Source organism: Macaca thibetana, chromosome 11 (assembly GCF_024542745.1).
Source record: "Macaca thibetana thibetana isolate TM-01 chromosome 11, ASM2454274v1, whole genome shotgun sequence".
Classification (NCBI taxonomy): domain Eukaryota; kingdom Metazoa; phylum Chordata; class Mammalia; order Primates; family Cercopithecidae; genus Macaca; species Macaca thibetana.
Window position 1 is genome coordinate 65,715,476 of NC_065588.1, and position 20,324 is coordinate 65,735,799.

Sequence of the window (20,324 nt, forward strand, 5' to 3'; positions counted from 1 at the left end):
CTCAATGTTTTTCTTCTGTTTTTAGGTTAAGTCAGCAAACAAAGAAAACATGGTATTTTGAAGTATGATTAAACTCCTGATGCTGCAGCAGAGGCTAAGAATATTAATGGCCAGATCTAGGTAAGTTTAAGTTTATTTATTTTTTACATCACTAAGCCTGCATTTACAATTATTTTTAGTTTTTATTTTAAATACAGATGAGGTCCCGCTATGTTGCCCAGGCAGTTTCTAACTCTTGAGCTCACACGATTCGCCACCTCAGCTTCCCAAAGTGTTAGGATTACAGGCGTGAGCCACCACACCTGGCCTATAATTTTTTAATGAGAGAATTTAATAATGTTTTCTTGAACTGCAATCATTTTGCTTCCTGATTGCTGACACCACCCCCTGACTCCCAAAGAACGAAGATAAATGGCTTTTATTAACTAAGACGTGTTTACTAATTTAAAGTATTCAGCAAACTTGTTACAGCATTGCTCTTCCCAAACAAAAGCTATCTTTTACTTTATTTGATTTTAGTTTAGTTTAGTTTAGTTTAGTTTCTGAGACAGAGTCTTGCTTCGTCGCCCAGGCTTGGAGTGCAGTGGCATGATCATAGCTCACTGCAGCCTCCACCACCTGGGCTTAAATGATCCTTCCACCTCAACCTCCCGAGTAGCTGGGACTACAGGTGTGTGCCACTATGCCCAGCTAATTTTCTATTTTTTATAGAGACAGAGTCTCACTGTGTTTCCCAGGCTGGTCTTGAACTCATGGACTTAATTAAGCAGTCCTCCCACCTCAGCCTCCCAAAGTGTTGGGATTACAGGTGTGAGCCACCACCCCCGCCTACCTTTTGTTTTTAAATGTACCCTACTTGCTTTTGTATGTTGCTGTCTTGAGGGAGCATAATAAAATCATTTGTGTTTTTGCTGAGTTACGAACTTGGAGGAGTGTATACAAATGAGATCACATGGTTGTTCCTCAAGTGTTTACAATATTAGTGCATATTATTAGGTGTCACATAGCTCAGATGTAGTCTTCAAATATTAATCTGGTGGTCATAAATGCAGAATATCTAGTATCTAGCCTTTTCCCTTGCCTAAGAATTTGTGGTTTAGGGGAAAGAATCAGAGATGTGGATGAAAACTTCACATTAAAGAAGTCTCCTTTCAGGAATTGGAAGATTGGCCACAACTGCCTGTGTTCCAGCTGTGTCTATCCCTCACTCACGCTAAGCCTATTCTTTAGCCTTACTGAGGCCACCTGTTTTTTTGTTTTGTTTTGAGTCTTTGCCCCATTTTCTATTTTGTTGGCTCTCTTCTTTCTTTACTTCTTTCCTGACTGGATGTGATGATCTGTCACTTCAAACCCCTGTAGTATTGCCAACATCCTTTAGTAACCTCGCCCTCTTACCCTCTGACCCTGGGTCAGTTGAACTGTCTATCCTGTGGACTGCTGAGCACAGCTAGCAAAACAGCATAATCTTGCCTCTGCAGCCTCTGCTGAGCTCTCATCTCAGCCTACTTAATAATCCTGCTCTCTTTTCTTGGGTAGCTCCTCGGTGACTAATCCTGCCATTCTCAAGTCCCTCATTCTGCAAGCCTTGCCTTCTCTTTTATAGAAGAAATGTAGGGTGATAAATGTTATCTACTTCAGTCTCTTTTTTATATTCCACCCACCCTTATGTCTTTCCTCTCTCCTCAGAGAATGAAGTATTCCTCCTTCTCTGGGTAAACCTCTCAATCTGGGCCCTGGAACTCGTCTGTAGTATCCCCCTCTGTTTTGATCCATCAATTAGCCCTTCTCTTTTCTTTGTTTTTACTATGTTTTTAAACTTTCTTGACCTACTGATTATAAGCCTGCATAAATCTGTGTCATCTTAAAATACATAACTCAAGTAATATATCCTCTTTTGAATATATTCACACCCTAGCCTTCTCTATTCTTTATTTTCTCAACCAGTTCTTGAAAGACCAATTTCTATCCTCTAGGAGCTACCTCTTTATCTTCCACTTGCTCATTGCAGTTTGGCATCTGTCTCTGCCATGGATGGTGCTCTCCTGCTTGATGCTTGCTTAGTTTGTACTATTCTGATCTTTTTTTTTTTCCCCTTCACTGGCTTCTCTCTACTCCTGTATTTAAACACATTTGTATTTCCCCAGAATTTCAACCATAGACCAGTCTTCATACTATCCTTGCGCTAGTGTTCAAGAGTTAAAATACTACATTTGTTCTAATGTTTTACCTTCTCCCTCAAACACATACTCATGTACTTAACTATTGCACTTGGCCGTTCCCTGGGCTCTCAGTTGAACATATCTGAACAAATCGTTATCACTTCCTCTTGAAGACTACAGTTTTTTGTATCTCAGGTAATAGAACCTCAGCACCCTTCGTCTGCCATGCTGGAAGCTGCTTCTTTTTTCCATTATATCAAGTCAGTTATTGGTGCTACTGACTTTTCCTCTTAAATGTTCCTTAAATTTATTATTTTCTTCTTCATTCCTACCATTGCTGCTCTTGTTTTAGGTTTTTATCATATTTCATTTTTTAATAATCCCAAACTGATTTCCTTTCCTCTGATCTAAACACCTACTTAAATTTATCGTACATATGGTTATATTTAAAATGCACTTCTGACCATCTCACTTTTCTACTTAAAATACATCAGTGGTTTTCCATCATGTGTAGGATAAATTCCTTTCTCTTTGGCATGACCTACAAGGCTTTCGTATCACATATTAGAGATTTCATTAATTGTTGTATTGAACTCAAGCATTCAGTGTGGATACAGTCCCCAGGTAGGTTGCACTACCACTCATATAAATCATGTATCACATACTGGTGGAGGTACATTCTGAGAAATGTGTCATTAGACACTTTTGTCACTGCACAAATGTCATAGAGTGTACTTACACAAACCTAGATGGTATAGCCTACTATGCACCTAGGATATATGGTATAGTCTGTAGCTCCTACTCTACAAATCTGAGCAACATTACTGTACTGAATACTATAGGCAGTTGTAGCACAATGGTAAGTATCTGCATTTCTAAACATAGAGAAGGTACAGTAAGAAAACTATGAAAGAGAAAAAATGGTACACCTGTACAAGGCACTTGCCATGAATGAAGGTTACAGGACTGGAAGTTGCTCTTGGGTGAGTTGGTTAGTGGGTGGTAAGTGAATGTGAAGGCCTAGAATGTTATTATACACTACTGTAGACTTTATAAAACTGTACACTTAGGCTACACTGTTTAAAATTTTTTTTCTTCAATAATAAATTAGCTTACTATAACTTTTACTTTATAAACTTTTTAATTTTTTGAAACTTTTTGACTCTCTTGTAATAATACTTAGCTTAAAACACATACGTTCTACAGCTGTACAAAAGTATTTTTTCTTTTTATCCTTTTTTCTGTTTTAAAATTTTTAATTTTTTTAACCTTTGAAACTTCTGTGAAAAACTAAGGCAAAGACACAAATACACACATTAGCATGAGCCTATACAGGGTCAGAATCATCCATATCACTGTCTTCTGCTTCTACATCTTGTCCCACTGGAAAGTCTTCAGGGGCAATAACGTGGAGCTGTCATCTCCTAGGAAAACTGCACCTTCTTCTGGAATACCTCCTGAAGGACTTGCCTGAGGCTGTTTTACAGTTAATTTTTTTTTAATAAGTAGAAGGAGTATACTCTGAAATAATAGATATATAGTATAGTAAATAAATAAACCAATTACATAGTCATTTATCATTATCAAGTGTTACATACTGTACATAACTGAATGTGCTATACTTTTATACACTGGTAGTGCAGTAGGTTTTTTTTAATACCAGCATTATCTCAAACACATGAATAATGTGTTGCACTGTGATGCTGTGATAGCTATAGTGTCAGTAGGTGAGAGGAATTTTTCAGCTCCCTTGTAATCTTAGGGAACCACTGTCATACATGTAGTCTGTTGCTGACCAAAAATTGTTTTGTGGCTCATGACTGTATATCCCTGCCAGCATGAGAGGTTCTACCTTAACAGGTAGCTTATGAAGATGCCAAATGGAAGGATGATTTTCCCGTTCCTTGTGAGAAAAAAAAAGTTGAAAAACATTCCTTTGGAGGATCATCTTTTGAGGCAAAAGCCGTACTGTAGTAATCTTTTAGCTCTTTATATTTCACAAGGAGGTTGGGGAGAATGAATATGTAATTTCAAGAAGACTTTTAAAAAATGTCTGTATCAATTATCCCTTAAAAATTTTTATATTACTCATCCTATAATTTATTAATATTAAACATTTACTTTTTTAAAAAAATTAAATGTTTATAGAATATGTGCCATGTCTGAGGCAGGAGAATCTCTTGAACCCCGGGGGGCGGAGATTGCAGTGAGCCAAGATCACACCATAGCACTCCAGCCGGGGCAACAAGAGCAAAACTCCATCTCAAAAAAAAAGTATGTGCCATGTCAGTTGGTATGCTTAGTGCCCTGGAAAATGAGCAAGGCAAGATTTCCTATCTTTAAAGAGATCCCAGCAAAGTGGATGGTGCAGAAAGATAAACACTGCAACAGAGTGTGATAAAGGCAATGATAGAGTTTATGCCATTCTATTGTGGGAACGCTAGAGGCAGGCTAGCTTCAAGTTCATTGAAAGATCAAGTCTCAAATCTAGGGAACATGTCCCTAACTTATTCAGGCTGCTTCATGGTTGGGTCCCATTTGTTCTCCAGTCTACCCTGTAGTCCAGTCTTACTGAACACCTCACTTTCTCCTGAATGTGGTATGACATTTCATGACTTTTGTCTGTCTCAGGTGCTTATTTCTCTTTACTTTGCTTAGCACATTGTTTCTACTCTCCTTTTAAATCCCAGCTCAAATAGTGCTTCCTTCCCTGCCTAACCCAGAAAGTTAGTTGCTCCCTTTCCTGTGCCCACAGTACTCTACTCATATCCTAATACAAGGTTTATCGCAGTGCATTCTCTATTTACCTGTCTCTCCCTCCCCCACCCCACCACCCCCATGACACTCACAGCTCTTCGAAGACAAAGATGGTGACTTACGTGTCCTTGTACTGTGATACCTAGCTGGCATATTAGTTAAAGCAAAAATACCAAATATCATGAGTCTTAATTAACTTTACTATTATATGTTATCATATACACTTTTGGTTTATACACTAGTACACTTTTTCATCTTTTTAATACTTAAACCTGCTAGGGATCCTTCACATTTGTTTAATACAGTCCATTTAAATCACAAAGGTCCTATAGCACCTACTATATGCTAGGTATTGTGTTAGGTACTAGGAATGTAAAAATGAGTAAGGTTCATCCCTGCTGGCAAGAGGCTCACAATGGAGGAAAGAAGACAGATAAACAGACACTAGCCACAATTTCTACTCAGTACAAAGTGGGATAGATGCTATGATACTAGGAAGCCCAGGGTGCTTTGGGGTAGCATATGCATGACGGTCATACATAGTAAGTATAACTTGCCTAGTTGCTTGGAGTCAGGGAAAGCATCCTAGAGGAACTGCACTTTGAGTTGAATCTTGAGAAAGGAAAGAAGCAGAAAGGGAGCAGCTTGGAAGGATGTGAGAGACCAAGATGCTCTGGGGAAACCACACCTTGTTTATTCTGACGGGACTAAGAATAGGGCTTGAAACAGAGCAGGGAGAGTCTAGACTGGATCTGTAGACAGGGATCACATTGCATCTGATCGGATCTGTCATACTGAAGAGTTTATACTGTTAAACTGAAGATAGTAGAGAGCCACTGAATAATTTTCAACAAGCTTCAATCAAATTTATGTTTGTAATGTTTTGTAGCTTCTGTGCTTCCTTCCCTCCTCCTTTTTTCATATATTGTCATACTCTATCTGATTATTTCCCTTCCTTGTAAGTGATGCTTTGGCATTTTCTTTATCTGCTTAGTTGGAGTGTTCTTAAACACTCAATGTCAGGTGTATAACCACTTCTCTCTCCTTCTATGGGAAAGGAGTATTAAATAGACATGCTGTATCAGTTTTGCCAGTATTCTGTGTGTTACTTTACTGCTTAATTTTAAGTTGTCTTTCCCCCTTACCAATGAACTATTCGAAATTTGATTTTGTTTTAATTACCAATGAACTCTTGTCTTGTGGAGACATAAAAGATACTACAATGAGTAACAACAGTCAAAATACCTGCCAAGCCAGAAGTTTACCATCCTTTCAGTGATTTTTTATTTAAAGAAGAACAAGCCAGGCCTGGCACTCCTGTAGTCCCAGCTACTCAGGAGGCTGAGGTGGGAGGATCACTTGAGCCCAGGAGTTTGAGCCCAGCCTTGGGCAACATAATGTCTGCCTGCCTGCTTGTCTGTCTCTGTCTCTGTCTCTCTGTTTCTCTCTCTCTCTTTAAAGAAGGATGTGAAATTCCTGATAAGCCACAAAGGGTTAATTTCATTAACTCTTGAACACAAGTTAATTATTTAAATAATATATATGAGACCTTAAGTTGGTTTGTTTTTTAGATGATTTTAGAATAGGTGACCTTTGCAAATGTAACTAGAAATTTGAGATTTGTGTGACAGTATTAATGCCTCACAAAATTTATTCTCATTATTACTGAGTAAAATCAACTAGCTAGCTGTATAAAATCTAGCTGCAGCCATATACCTTGTTGGACTTAATTTTCTGCATCAGAATGTTTGTGTTAGATTATTTCTAAAGTCTTTTTCTGTTTACAGTTGTTGTATCCTTCATCTAATACATTTTCCAAATCATTTTTCATGTAGTGCACACATGGTCTTCTGAAGAAGCCATGGGTAGCTGTTGTAGCTGTCCAGATAAAGACACTGTCCCAGATAACCATCGGAACAAGTTTAAGGTCAGTAAAACTGGTTGAGTTATATATCTTACTGCCTAGTTGGGTGTTCTTTATTTCACTTAACATATCTTAGGCTGGGTGTGGTGACTCACGCCTATAATCCCAGCACTTTGGGAGGCCGAGACAGGCGGATCACGAGGTCAGGAGATTGAGACCATCCTGGCCAACATGGTGAAAACCCGTCTCTACTAAAAATACAAAAAAAATTAGCCGGGCCTAGTGGCGGGTGCCTGTAGTCCCAGCTACTCGGGAGGCTGAGGGATGAGAAAGGCGTGAACCCGGGAGGCAGAGCTTGCAGTGAGCCGAGATCATGCCACTGCACTGCAGCCCGGGCGACAGAGCGAGACTCTGTCTCAAGAAAAAAAAAAAAAAAATCTTATTCCTGGCATTCATCGCCAAACCCTTCTATTTCCCTTTCTTTCCACCCTGTCTTTCTTGATTTAATAAACAATGACAACATTTTCTTACAGTATGGAATTTTTTTTTTAGTTTTCCTTTGGTCCTCTGTATCTAATTAGCCACACTGTTGTGGTAACACTGTTTTTAAAATGCCATTTTACAGGGTGCCTTTTCAATCTCATCACTATCTTTCAGTTATTATTTTAATGCATGCCTGTGGGATTTCTTAACTGGACTCTACCTCAAGTCACCCTCTGATTCATCCTGTAGTTACCATCAAATTAATCTTCTTTCATCATTTGCTAACCTGTTTGCTAAAACTTCTGTGGTGTTATTTTATCTATAGGCTAAATGCTCCTATAGCTGTTTTGTGTCTGATAGTCTGACCTCGATCTGTTATAAAGAGTAGCCTTGATCACACAAACCTAGGTATAAGTCTGTTACTTTATAAGCTTTGTGACCTTGGGCAGGTTACATTATTACTGAGTCTTAGTTCCATTTTTGTACAATGTAGTCTAGGATTGTTATGAGGGTTAAATGAGAAAAATACATATAAAGCTCTTCTCCCACTCCCGGGGAATAGTAACTTCTCCCTAAATGTTATCTACTGCTCTAGTCTTTGGACGTTTTCTGAAGCTCAGCAGTACTAAACCTTTCCTTATATGAACTCTGTGCCAATCTATTTTGGTCTCTTTGAAAGGTACTTTTTTGTTCTGCTTTAACATTGTGTTTTTATGATGTCCCCTTTATCTCCTGACCCACTAGATTTCCCCCCTGATTTTATTTTCTGTGTCAATTTATTTATACTAGTGGTCCAGCTAAAGGCCCTCCTCCTCTTACATGAAGGTGTCTCAACAACCTTAGGCCACATTTCCTGCCTTCTGCAGCTGCTGTTGCATTCATTTGTCAATTAATCATACACTGTTTTGTGTTTGTATGTTTTGTTTCCCCAGTGGAAATGTAAATTTCTTACAGATCTGAACTGGGTGTTACACAGCTACATAGTCCATGCCTGACACACACATTGGTTGATGAATGAACTAACAAATTACAAATAACTAATTAGCAACAATGCGTTTTCCTGACGAATTGTTGAAATATTTGCACGACTGTCACCTTTTTTTTTTTTTTTAGGTCATTAATGTGGATGATGATGGGAATGAGTTAGGTTCTGGCATAATGGAACTTACAGACACAGAACTGATTTTATACACCCGCAAACGTGACTCAGTAAAATGGCACTACCTCTGCCTGCGACGCTATGGCTATGACTCGAATCTCTTTTCTTTTGAAAGTGGTCGAAGGTGTCAAACTGGACAAGGTAGAATCTTTGTTTTTTTTTTTCCAATTATTTGAAATATTATTCTTTCAGCTATTCTGTATATAAAGATTAATATTTTTCTTATGAAAATCCCAAAATAAGCAGATTGTTAAGAAAAGATATAGTATACTATATATTCATTTATCAAGTGTTTATTAAGCACATTGTCTATGTGAGAAGTTTTGGCTCGTGTTACCTTTAAGATTTTTCAGTAAATGATTGGGCCTGCTAAATTGACTAAATGTCTTTATCATTGATTTTTTTACTACCTATTACTTGAATGGCCTTGACAAGTTACAGGACTTCTGTTGAATGTTAAATTTCTTCTCTATAACAGGGAAATGGTAATACCTATCTTATAATTATTGTAATAATTAAACAAGATAGCAATTGGAAAACACCTAGGGACTTTCCAAGGGGCCTGTTACATGGCAGATGATCACCTTGGAGTAGTGAGTTGGGCTCCCCCTGCTGTTTAGAAACAGACGAGCCTTAAGTGTGCAGGTCTTGATTTCATCAGCTTTGTTTTGGGCCATCTCCCTTAGATGAATGAAAATTATTCTGTGAACTTTTGGCGGGGGCTTGTTTTGAAACAGGGAATAATCATTAATTTATCAGATATTTATTTTAAAGGGATTTCTTACTCTTGGCGCATAGAATGCTTACTTTACAATTCTGCTCTTTGTCAAGTGTTCCCATAGTTTTTCCAAAGGTATGTTAACTATTTTTCCCTTTTGGTTTATATTTGTAGGAATCTTTGCCTTTAAGTGTGCCCGTGCAGAAGAATTATTTAACATGTTGCAAGAGATTATGCAAAATAATAGTATAAATGTGGTGGAAGAGCCAGTTGTAGAAAGGAATAATCATCAGACAGAATTGGAAGTCCCTAGAACACCTCGAACACCTACAAGTAGGTACCCATTTTCCCTCTCACATTTTGAATAACAGACATTTAGTTGTAAGATACAGATTATGGATATTTAGTCAATAACACACTATAAATCACCATTGGATAACAGAAGTATAATAGTTGTCAGTTTTTAAAAACAGCTGTAGGCCGGGCACGGTTGTTCATGCCTGTAATCCCAGCACTTTGGGAGGCTGAGGTGGGCAGATCATGAGGTCAGGAGATCGAGAGCATCCTGGCTAACACGGTGAAACCCCGTCTCTACTAAAAAAATACAAAAAAATTAGCCGGGCGTGGTGACGGATGCCTGTAGTCCCAGCTACTCGGGAGGCTGAGGCAGGAGAATGGCATGAACCCGGGAGGTGGAGCCTGCAGTGAGCAGAGATCGCGCCACTACACTCCAGCCTGGGCGACAGAGCAAGACTCCATCTCAAAAAAAAAAAAAAAAAGCTGTAGTTCTATGTACTTCAAATATTTTAAAAATGAAAACATTTAGTATTTCATATTATCTAAAATATAGAGTGGGAGTAATACTATTTGTGCTCTGATTTCTGCTGTCTTGGCAGAAAGACCTCTTATAATCCTCTCAGTACAGATTCGATTCTTAATCATTTTTATTCTCTCTGCCCCCACCCCCCTTTTCTTTAAACCAATAAAAAAAAAACTCAGCTCCAGGATTTGCTGCTCAGAACTTACCTAATGGATATCCCCGATATCCCTCATTTGGAGATGCTTCATCCCATCCTTCAAGCAGACATCCTTCTGTGGGAAGTGCTCGCCTGCCTTCAGTAGGGGAAGAATCTACACATCCTTTGCTTGTGGCTGAGGAACAAGTAAGCATATGCTCCGGTGTAACAGCAATAATGATTGTTCAGAGTCAGGGTACCACTGTGCTAAAACTAGACGATTTTATTCAGCTTGAAGTTTATCTGTTTGTAAATTACTTTTGTAGTGAACAATCAGAGGAAATAGCATATATTTGCTGGCTTATGCTCAAATATATGCAGGCATTCAGGGGAACTTAGCATTACAGTAGCTTGTGGGTTCACAGAAGAGGTACATCTATAGATTAAAAAAGGCATAACTAATGGTCAGTTCCCATTATAAGAACGTCCAATGGATTAAGAGTTTATGCTGCTTTTCGTATTTTAGCCGTTACAGTCAGTGAACTACTAGTAGGAAGGTAGATTTTGCTGTTAATGTTACGGAGTTATTTAGTGTTCCCGACTATTCTAGTTTTCATGTGTGGAATGAAGTATCTGGTTGGAACCTCTGTATTAATTAGTTATACTTATGTTTTGTAAACCATATGTCATATTAAAAAGTTTTTAGTGTTTTTAAAATCAGTTTCTTTGTGTTCTGTACATAATGAGTTCTTATTTACCGTAATTACGTGAGTCTTTCTGTGTCGCGCAAGCTGGAGTACAGTGGCGTGATCTCAGCTCACTGCAACCTCCACCTCCCGGGTTCAAGCAGTTCTTCTGCCTCAGCCTCCCAGGTAGCTGGGATTACAGGCGCAGGCCACCACACCCGGCTAATTGTTTCGTATTTTTAGTAGAGACAGGGTTTCACTGTGTTGGCCAGGCTAGTTTTGAACTCTTGACCTCAAGTGATCCACCTGCTCCAGCCTCCCAAAGTGTTGAGATTACAGGCGTGAGCCACTGCGCCCGGCCCTTCTAAATATTTTTATATTATCTCCCCAAAATACCATTAAGCTTTTCTAAATAGTGATAATTTCTTACTAGGTGGCATTTATTTTATATCTATGCATTTTACAGAACTCTTATTAAATCTAGTAGAGTTTATCTTATATAGTCAGATCATCAGTAAATAAGGATAAATTTATCTCTTTTCAAAGTTGTTATTTATTTCTGGATCATATTTTAATGCTTTGAGAACCTCTACAACAGCAGCAAAATGATAATCCCTATTTTGTTCCTGATTTTTATTTTTTGCATAATTATCATGTTTAACAATCAAATATAATGTTGCATGTTACTTTATCTTTTGAGATGGAGCCTCACTCTGTTGCCCAGACTGATATGTAGTGGTGCAATCTCGGCTCACTGCAACCTCTGCCTCCCGGGTTCAAGTGATTTGCGTGCCTCGGCCTCCAGAGTAGCTGGGATTACAGGCGCTCACCACCATGCCCAGCTAATTTTTGTATTTTTAGTAGGGACGGGGTTTCACCACGTTGGCCAGGCTGGTCTCGAACTCCTAACCTCAAGTGATCCACCCGCTTCAGTGTCCCAGAGTGCTGGGATTACAGGCGTGGGCCATTGCACCCAGCCTGCATGTTATTTTAAAGTCGTTACTCTTTTATCAAATTAGGAAGACATTTCTACATTTATTCTCTCTTTCCACCTTTTTATTAATAAAAAAATAGTTGCAAAAGTTTTGAAGTAAGAGTACATTTGGAGAGAAAGTTAATAAAATTAACTGATGTGGTCAGGCTTTTTTTCAGTTTTGTTTTTTTAAGTAAATTCACTTTCTGTTTTGTTTTAGGTACATACCTATGTCAACACTACAGGTGTGCAAGAAGAGCGGAAAAACCGCACAAGTGTGCATGTTCCATTGGAGGCGAGGGTTTCTAACGCTGAAAGCAACACACCAAAAGAAGAACCAAGTAGTATTGAGGACAGGGATCCTCAGATTCTTCTTGAACCTGAAGGAGTCAAATTTGTTTTAGGGCCAACGCCTGTTCAAAAGCAATTAATGGAAAAAGAGAAATTGGAGCAACTTGGAAGAGATCAAGTTAGTGGAAGTGGAGCAAATAACACAGAATGGGACACTGGCTATGACAGTGATGAACGAAGAGATGCACCCTCTGTTAACAAACTGGTGTATGAAAATATAAATGGGCTATCTATCCCTAGTGCCTCAGGGGTCAGGAGAGGTCGTCTGACATCCACCAGTACCTCAGATACCCAGAATATCAACAACTCAGCTCAGAGAAGAACTGCATTATTAAACTATGAAAATCTACCATCTTTGCCTCCTGTTTGGGAAGCCCGCAAGCTAAGTAGGGATGAAGATGACAATTTAGGACCAAAGACCCCATCTCTAAATGGCTACCATAATAATCTAGATCCAATGCATAACTATGTAAATACAGAGAATGTAACAGTGCCGGCAAGTGCTCACAAAATAGAATATTCAAGGCGTCGGGACTGTACACCTACAGTCTTTAACTTTGATATCAGACGCCCAAGTTTAGAACACAGGCAGCTTAATTACATACAGGTTGACTTGGAAGGTGGCAGTGACTCTGACAACCCTCAGACTCCAAAAACGCCTACGACTCCCCTTCCACAAACCCCTACCAGGCGCACAGAGCTGTATGCCGTGATAGACATCGAGAGAACTGCTGCTATGTCAAATTTGCAGAAAGCACTGCCACGAGATGATGGTACATCTAGGAAAACTAGACACAATAGTACTGATCTGCCCATGTGAGCCTGGAAAGCATTATGTTGTTTGCACCTTTGTGAAGTTTTTAAAAATGAAGATGCAAGTACTTCATTTTCATTTCTAAATACTAACTCCTTTTATAGACTGATAAAATTTTTTTCTGAGTATTTCATGTGCATCTTTAACTAAAGGGAATTAATGTAGAGCAGGTACTCCTTAAAGAACACTAATTTCATTATATACTACTCGTTGTACAGCAGCATTCCTGTTTTCACAGTGCCTATTTAAAATGAGAGTTGAAGTGAATGACATGCTGGTTGATTTTTATCAATATTCTGGACTTAACGCGTATCTTTCATGTCTAAGTCATAGTTGGCTTTTAAAACTTTTTATAAAGCCTCTTGACAATGTGCATTGCTAACAGATAACTATAGGCTTTGAAAGTAATGCTCGTAGATTCAGTGTTCACAGTATGTGGCCTCCAGCATGTAACATGAGGAATCCTTTATTTCATTAATTAAAGGCTTTTTTACTTGAGCCAAAACATATGTAAAGGAAACAAGTACCACACCTCCTCTTACACCAGTCAGCTCCTTTGTCTTCAGTGTTACTAGAAAGCAGCCTGTGTCCATGAGTATGGTTTGCTGTTGGTGCACTGAAAGGCAAGAAGGAGACAAGATTTTCTATTTACTCATCTCATGATGTCATTTGAAGGGCATGTCCACATATCTTACTCAGAATTATAATAGGCTCAAGAATCAGTCTCAGGTCACTTTACCCAAAAACATTTGAAAATCTGAACCACAATCTCTTGAAAGTTTTTCTCCTATAGATTATTGACAAAACATTGTTTTCTGGAGGCATTTGTGCCATTAGGTTTCCATTTATCTTCAGTTTTTTCTTTGGTGTTTGGGATGTGTTATTTTGTTGCTTTATGTCCTTTTCAATTTAAAATGTTTGAGTTTGTATATAGTTTTGAAATTGGATTATGTGTTCATTGTTGTTTAGTTTGCATTTTTGTCAAATTATGGTTTTGAAGGTTCATTTGGAACTTACTGTTATTCTATAACAGGGTTGCCCTTGTCCAGTATTTATTTATATGCTGTTTACTTTTCAAGTTGATAAAAAATTCTCTCAATTCTAAATTTACTTGTGTCCATAGGTGATCTCTTTAGCAACTGAGAAAAAAAGGAAGATACTTTTAACATGCAAAGTTCCCTCAAGGTGTACCGTGTTTTCTCTGTGGGCACTCTTCCCCAGCACTTTAGCAGTAATTCCCCCAGCTACACGCTGCAGTTGTACTCTGCCCACTCTAGTGTTCCTCAGCTCTGCTGTCCTTTTACTTGTAGCGGGATCTTTGATTATCCTTTGATTTCCATGAAATATTAATATTGTTGCCAGCATAGCAGGTACAGTGGAAGTCTTGTAGCAATGAGATTGTATCATAATTTAGCATTAAAATGAATTAAAATTTATATAAACTGAAGAGTCTCCATATGTCAAACTCTTGGAAAATCAAAGATGTTCCAATTTCCTAAACACTAGAGAATATGAGAGAAGGTAGAGTGGAAAAAGGTTAGGTAACCTTGCAAAATATTTTACTATTTCCTCTAAATATGAGGAAGTTTGAGATTATGATCTGGATCTACCAGATATAACTAAGGTTAATTTAGCATGAAAAAGTTTTAGTCATATTAGCATCCAACCTATTCAGTAAATAACCGAATCATAGGACAGTGATGGATTAGGAGAACAATAGAGTGGGATCATTATAAAGAAAATAAATTATTAAAGGTGTCTTTATCGTTTTCAGTGCCATTTTAGTGTCTTTATTATAAATCAATATCAGTGTATTTTATCATTCTATGTGCATAGCAGAATTTTCTTTTCCCCCTTTTGTTCCCTTGTGAACTTGGTGCTTATTAAAGTGTTCACTGTTCCCTTAAAAGAGAGCAGTGGTATAGGTGTGCAGTTTCCGTGATGCAGGTTCCATTTTTAATACATTGTTCCACTATCCTTTCTTCTGAGTAAATTGCTAATTGTGCCAAATTTATGTAATAGTTTTTGTAATGTGGAATAAGAATTATGATGGAACCAATGCACATAGTTTTTTCTGAAACAACCAGTCAAGGCAGAACATTAATCTCCAAATGAAAGGGCTGATCTATTTATTCATTTTGGAGGTTGGATACTTTATTCTTTCCGTCATCCTTTTCATTGTTTCCTCCGGATTCTAATTAGTTTTTATTTTTTTAGATAACTCCAATATAATTATTACAGTTTATGCTTTAAATACTGTGTGCTTTAAAAATGAAAATGGGACCAATTTGCTAAGAATTTGATTTTAGGTACTATAAGAGTATTAGGAAGATATATACAACTGGTGTTAATTTCTAGATGTCTTCTAGAAATCACTTGTGTTCCTATTTAATAAAAGGTAATTTAGAATACTACTTGTCCTTTGCAGTAGTTTAGTAATGGGCATTAAGCTGTGTCCTGGAAGGATGTACCTATTACTAGGTGCATTTTAGAATGAAATATTAATATTTTATTAGCATATAATTATGGCCATATATCTCAGATTTTCTGAGGCAGATCTAATTTTAGATAATTCTGTTGGTAGACCATGTGATCCTTCTTTTTGGTTTTGGAAATATAATCATTGTTAATGTTTTCCCTCCAAATAGAATACTGTTTTATCCATATAAATCATAACAGCATCTATCCCATGCCAGGGTTGGAAACTGATATTGGTATTACTTGTGTTTTTTCTTAATGTGTTTTATTTCCCAGTTTCATCTTATTTTAAAAATGAAAATATGGTGCCTTCCCTCCCTCCAGGAAGACTGGCAAATAGTTCCTTTTATTTACTGCTGCTGTGGAGTGATGAGATATGCACTTTACTCTTGAAGATTCAGCAAAAAGCTTTTCACTTCCCAGTATATCCAGAATACATCACATCTGGGACTTAGGAAAATTTGCCAAGCAATCTTTGTTTTTATAGATACTAATGTTGACCCTCTCCACCGTTCAATGTTATAAATAGAACAAGTCAAGCTAGTGTTTGTTAATCTCCTTCCCCTCCCCAAAACTGTGGCACAGCATATAAAAATGTACCTCAATAATGTTCTATTAAAAATGGGACAGGGGCCTTATGTTTTCATAATTTCCCAACAATGTGCCACCATATTTTTGCCTCAAGGTAAAGGTTTTAACAGATGAAAAAGTACTTCCCAATTCCCCCTGTGCTATTCCTAACCTATAATGCCCAAATGTTTTGTGCAATGTGTAGTGTGTGTGTATAAATACATATATTCTTGAAGTAGACATACCATCAGAGACATCATTCACAAGTAACTGATGTATTGGCATCTCATTCATATTTCTGATGTGTGAGGTATATGGTACAATTACCTTTTCCTTGATGTTTGCCAAATTTGAATAAAGGCATTGGTACGAAATTACAGAATGTAAAGAAAATGTTTTTGGCTTGAAAAATTAACAAATATTTTATGACATACCACAGTATACTCTGCCCAAACCAGCCCCCTATCTATCTTTCCTGTTCTTTACATCCCTGTTCCCCATCCCTACTTCCTCATTTTTTTGGGGTATAACACAGTTCTTTTGTAGCATCATTATAATTGCAGTTCTATGGCAATTGGACAATTATAGCATGGAAACAGACTGGTATTAATAGTACAGTAGTCACCAGTGTGCCACATTTGCATTAGTAATGCAAAATATACATTTTATAAAGGACAAACTTTGTGTTATGTTTTATTTTCATTACATTGTATAATATTGTAAGATTATTGTATGTCCTCATTTGCATTATAAATGTTTTTTTCCTACGTAAAGGCATAAATATAGCAACTTTGTATAAAGGTAGCTTATTAGATTTTTAATTTTTTCTTTTATAAAAAATTGTCTAACAGTGGGACTACCATTGCCAAATTGTATATGAAATATGAATTTTACCCCCATGGTTAATTTCTTTTATAAACATTCCATATTTCTCTAATAAAGGACATAAGTGATACTGTACTATGCATAAATTGTATCTTAATGCTGTTTCAGATCAGCATTTTAAATTTTGATTTGCATTTTTAATATTGGCAAAACGTAACCACTGTTAATTAAAATAAAACCTTGTATATGTAACAACATAATTTGCCCTCTATCCCTTCCCACCCTTTGTTCTCTATTTCTCCCTATCAGTGCCAACTTCATACATTTTGTAGCATGGCAATAAAATATAACTTTTACACTGAGGCCGAGTGTGGCTTTTTGGAGGAAGTGGGGATGGGACGATTGCCCTCTAGTTGTCTTTTGCATATGACTGTTTTTGCATATAAGCCATGTCATCAGGCATGAAAAGTTCTCTCATATATGACGTAAACATGCTTTTAAGGACAAGTGTGTGAATGTGCTTTTTAAGCTTAATTTTTGTCAAGACAAATAACTAATTTTTTTATCTTTGGAGAAGTCAGAGTTCTTTAAGTACAATCAAACGTTTATTAACTGGAGTACTTAGAATAAGCTAGTAATTGAATTCAGTTCAACAAGGGCTAAGCAACACATTTTTTAAAATCCTTATTTATTGTAGAGTATTATACTGTCCTACAAATTATGTAAAATATGGTTTAATATTAGATGACTTTGGAATTTGCAATGCCTTACTGTTGTCATTCTAGCATAAATATCCATGATGAGGTACTCAAGTTGATACTGGAAGCTGAGCTGATCATACACGGACCTGAAGCATTCATGAAAAGCTGCTTTGTTGAATAAAGTCTGATTGGAGTTCTTTTCATGCTCACTTTCCCCTTACTGCCCAAAGTAGATTGCAATAAAACCCCAATAAAACGTGTGGTTGGATATCTACTTAAAGTTTTATTGTATTTATATTTCACATACTACTTGAAACTTCATGACGTTTTCTTTCCTAGTCTCATATCAGTGCCTCTGTTTTCAAAATGAACATATCATCAAAATGAAATTGTAACTATTTGACAGGCTCTCTCACAGTTTTATCTGTGTGATCATTCCAAATAGTAGTTCTCAGCTCTGGGACTTCAAACCTGTTTTTAGCCACTGAGTGACATTGCAAAGCCTTAGTTGAGTACAGGTCAAGATGGAAATTATTTAAATAATGAAGGAGATGGACATGTCCACAAATGATTGATGTAACTGGCATGATAAAGACACAAAGGAAGGGCATCCAACTCAGCCTAGGGGTGCAGGTTTTCAAGCAAAGCTGCTTGGAGGGGGTGATCCCTGGGGTGTTTTGTTTAAAGTCTTTGTAGCTTAAGAGAGGATGTCTTAGGGAGAAGGGATAGCATGTGCAAAGGCACAGAGGTATAGAAAGATCATGACATTCAGTGGTTGCAAGAGGTTGCAAATGACTAAGAGCATGGAGAGCAAAGGCAGGCTTGGGGGATACAGAAGAAAGGACAAATGAGAAACAGATCACAGAATCCTAAGGAGCTTTTGTTTAGGTGACAGAACTTGAAGGATTTTAAACACCAGAAAAATAATAGTTTAGACAGATTACTCTGACAACATGGATATCTGAAGGGCACAGTATTTTATTTTTATTTTTATTTTTATTTTTTATTTTTTGAGACAGTCGCTCTGTCGCCCAGGTTGGATGGAGTGCAGTGGCGCAGTCTCGGCTCACTGCAAACTCTGCCTCCCAGGTTCATGCCATTCTCCTAGCTCTGCCTCCCAAGTAGCTGGAACTATGGTATTTTAATAAAGCAGGGACTGGTTAAGAGGCTTTTTCAGAAATGGAGCCAGATCTGATAAATGTGTATTCAAAGGCATTGCTAAAGGACTGTTGTTTACTGCTGTGCAACAAACCACCCTAAAATTTAATGGCTTAAAGCAGCAATCATTTTATATCTCAAGTTGCTATAGATCAGGATGGGCAGGGCACAGCAGAGATGACTCATCTCATATGATGTCTGGAGGCCTGGCTTCCTCACATGTTTTGTGCCTCAGCTAGTATGGTTCAAGCAGCTGAGGGCTGGCTGGACCAGTTCCACTAGGTCATGTCTGGAACTTCTAGCTATCAGCTGTGTTCCTTAGTTTTCCTCCATGTAGTCTTGGGTTTTTCTTCATGTGGTCTTCTTACATGGCAGCTTAGGGTTCCCAAGAGCACAAAAGTAGAAGCTGCTAGGCTTTCTTGAGGCCTAAGCCCAGAACTGGCACAATGTCAATTCTGTTCTATTTTGTTGAATTATAGTGGCTCATATAAAAGCATGAACATCAAAAGTGTAGTTTATGCAGGGCCACCAATGTAATAGAGGGCCTAAAGGAGGAAGAATTAACACCTCTGATTGATAAGTGGAAATGATAGAAATGGAGGGGTCAAAGATGACCCCCAGTTGTCTGGTTTGGGTGACTGAGATGGTTGATGGTGTCAGTTCACTGAGATTTAAAATATATTTGGGGGCTGGGCATGGTGGCTCACTCCTGTAACCCCAACACTTTGGGAGGCTGAGGAGGGTGGATCACTTCAGCCCAGAAGTTTGAGACCAGCCTGGGCAACATGGTGAAAACCTGTTACTATGAAAAAATACAAAAATCAACTGGCATGGTGGTGTGTGCTTGTAGTCCCAGCTACTCAAGAGACTGAGGCAGGAGGATAGATTAAGCCTGGGAGGTTGAGGCTGCAATGAACTGTGATCATGCCACTGTGGTCCAGCCTGGGCAACATAATGAGACCCTGTTTTGTTTTTGTTTTTTTAAGTGCTACTCTAAGTGTGCTCCACAGACTGGTTCCTGTGTACAAACTATCATGGTCTGCAACATGAGAATTATCAAATCTTCTAACCTCTCTACTACCCAAACACTAGGTGTCTGGATCGACCCTACTCAGTGCAACTCTGGATTCCTGGTCCTTTATTTGGTTTCCTTCCCCAGGTATTCTTAGTGTTCCTGAGGAATGTTGACAAGTCCCATAACTGTTCTGGTGGTTGTTTGCCTCTTTGGCTAGTTATTTCACTCCAGATAATGCATCTACCCTTGCTCCCAAATCACCTCTAGCCATCAAATCATGGTATGCTACAGTGCTTTCCTACTTCCATATCATGCCAAGCATACCCACCCTCGGCTACTATACTTAACAAAGCCTATTAGAAGACTTGGGACATAATGATAACAATAGCTAAGCTAAACAGGCACTGTTCTAAGCTATTTAATCTTTGTGATAATTATCTCCATTTTACACAAAAGGAAACTGAGGCACAGAGAGATTATATAACCGGAAGCTGACGAGTTAACAAAAAGTCAACTCACTGAAAGCCATATTATACCAAGGGGAAGAGAGAGGAGGACACAGAGTCATAGAGAGGAGAGGGTCACAAAGACTTTGAGGGAGGAGGAAGGGTTAACTAAGATAAGCCAAGATCAAGGGACTTGAGAGTAGAGGACAGA

The 20,324-nt window shown here is 38.0% G+C and overlaps 1 protein-coding gene across 5 annotated transcripts in view; it reads left to right on the forward strand.

The window, feature by feature from the left end:
- The window catches only part of FRS2 (fibroblast growth factor receptor substrate 2), a 109,129-nt gene extending 91,361 nt beyond the window's left edge, over positions 1-17,768 (forward strand). For all 5 annotated transcript variants that reach the window (XM_050750107.1, XM_050750106.1, XM_050750108.1 and 2 more), the window contains 6 exons: positions 26-120; positions 6,752-6,843; positions 8,377-8,563; positions 9,315-9,473; positions 10,140-10,303; positions 11,976-17,768. In XM_050750107.1, coding sequence (XP_050606064.1) covers positions 6,778-6,843; positions 8,377-8,563; positions 9,315-9,473; positions 10,140-10,303; positions 11,976-12,926 — 1,527 coding nt within the window. In that variant the 5' untranslated portion in view covers positions 26-120; positions 6,752-6,777 and the 3' untranslated portion in view covers positions 12,927-17,768. The remainder of the gene's footprint in view (positions 1-25; positions 121-6,751; positions 6,844-8,376; positions 8,564-9,314; positions 9,474-10,139; positions 10,304-11,975) is intronic.
- The last annotated feature ends 2,556 nt before the right edge of the window (positions 17,769-20,324 follow it).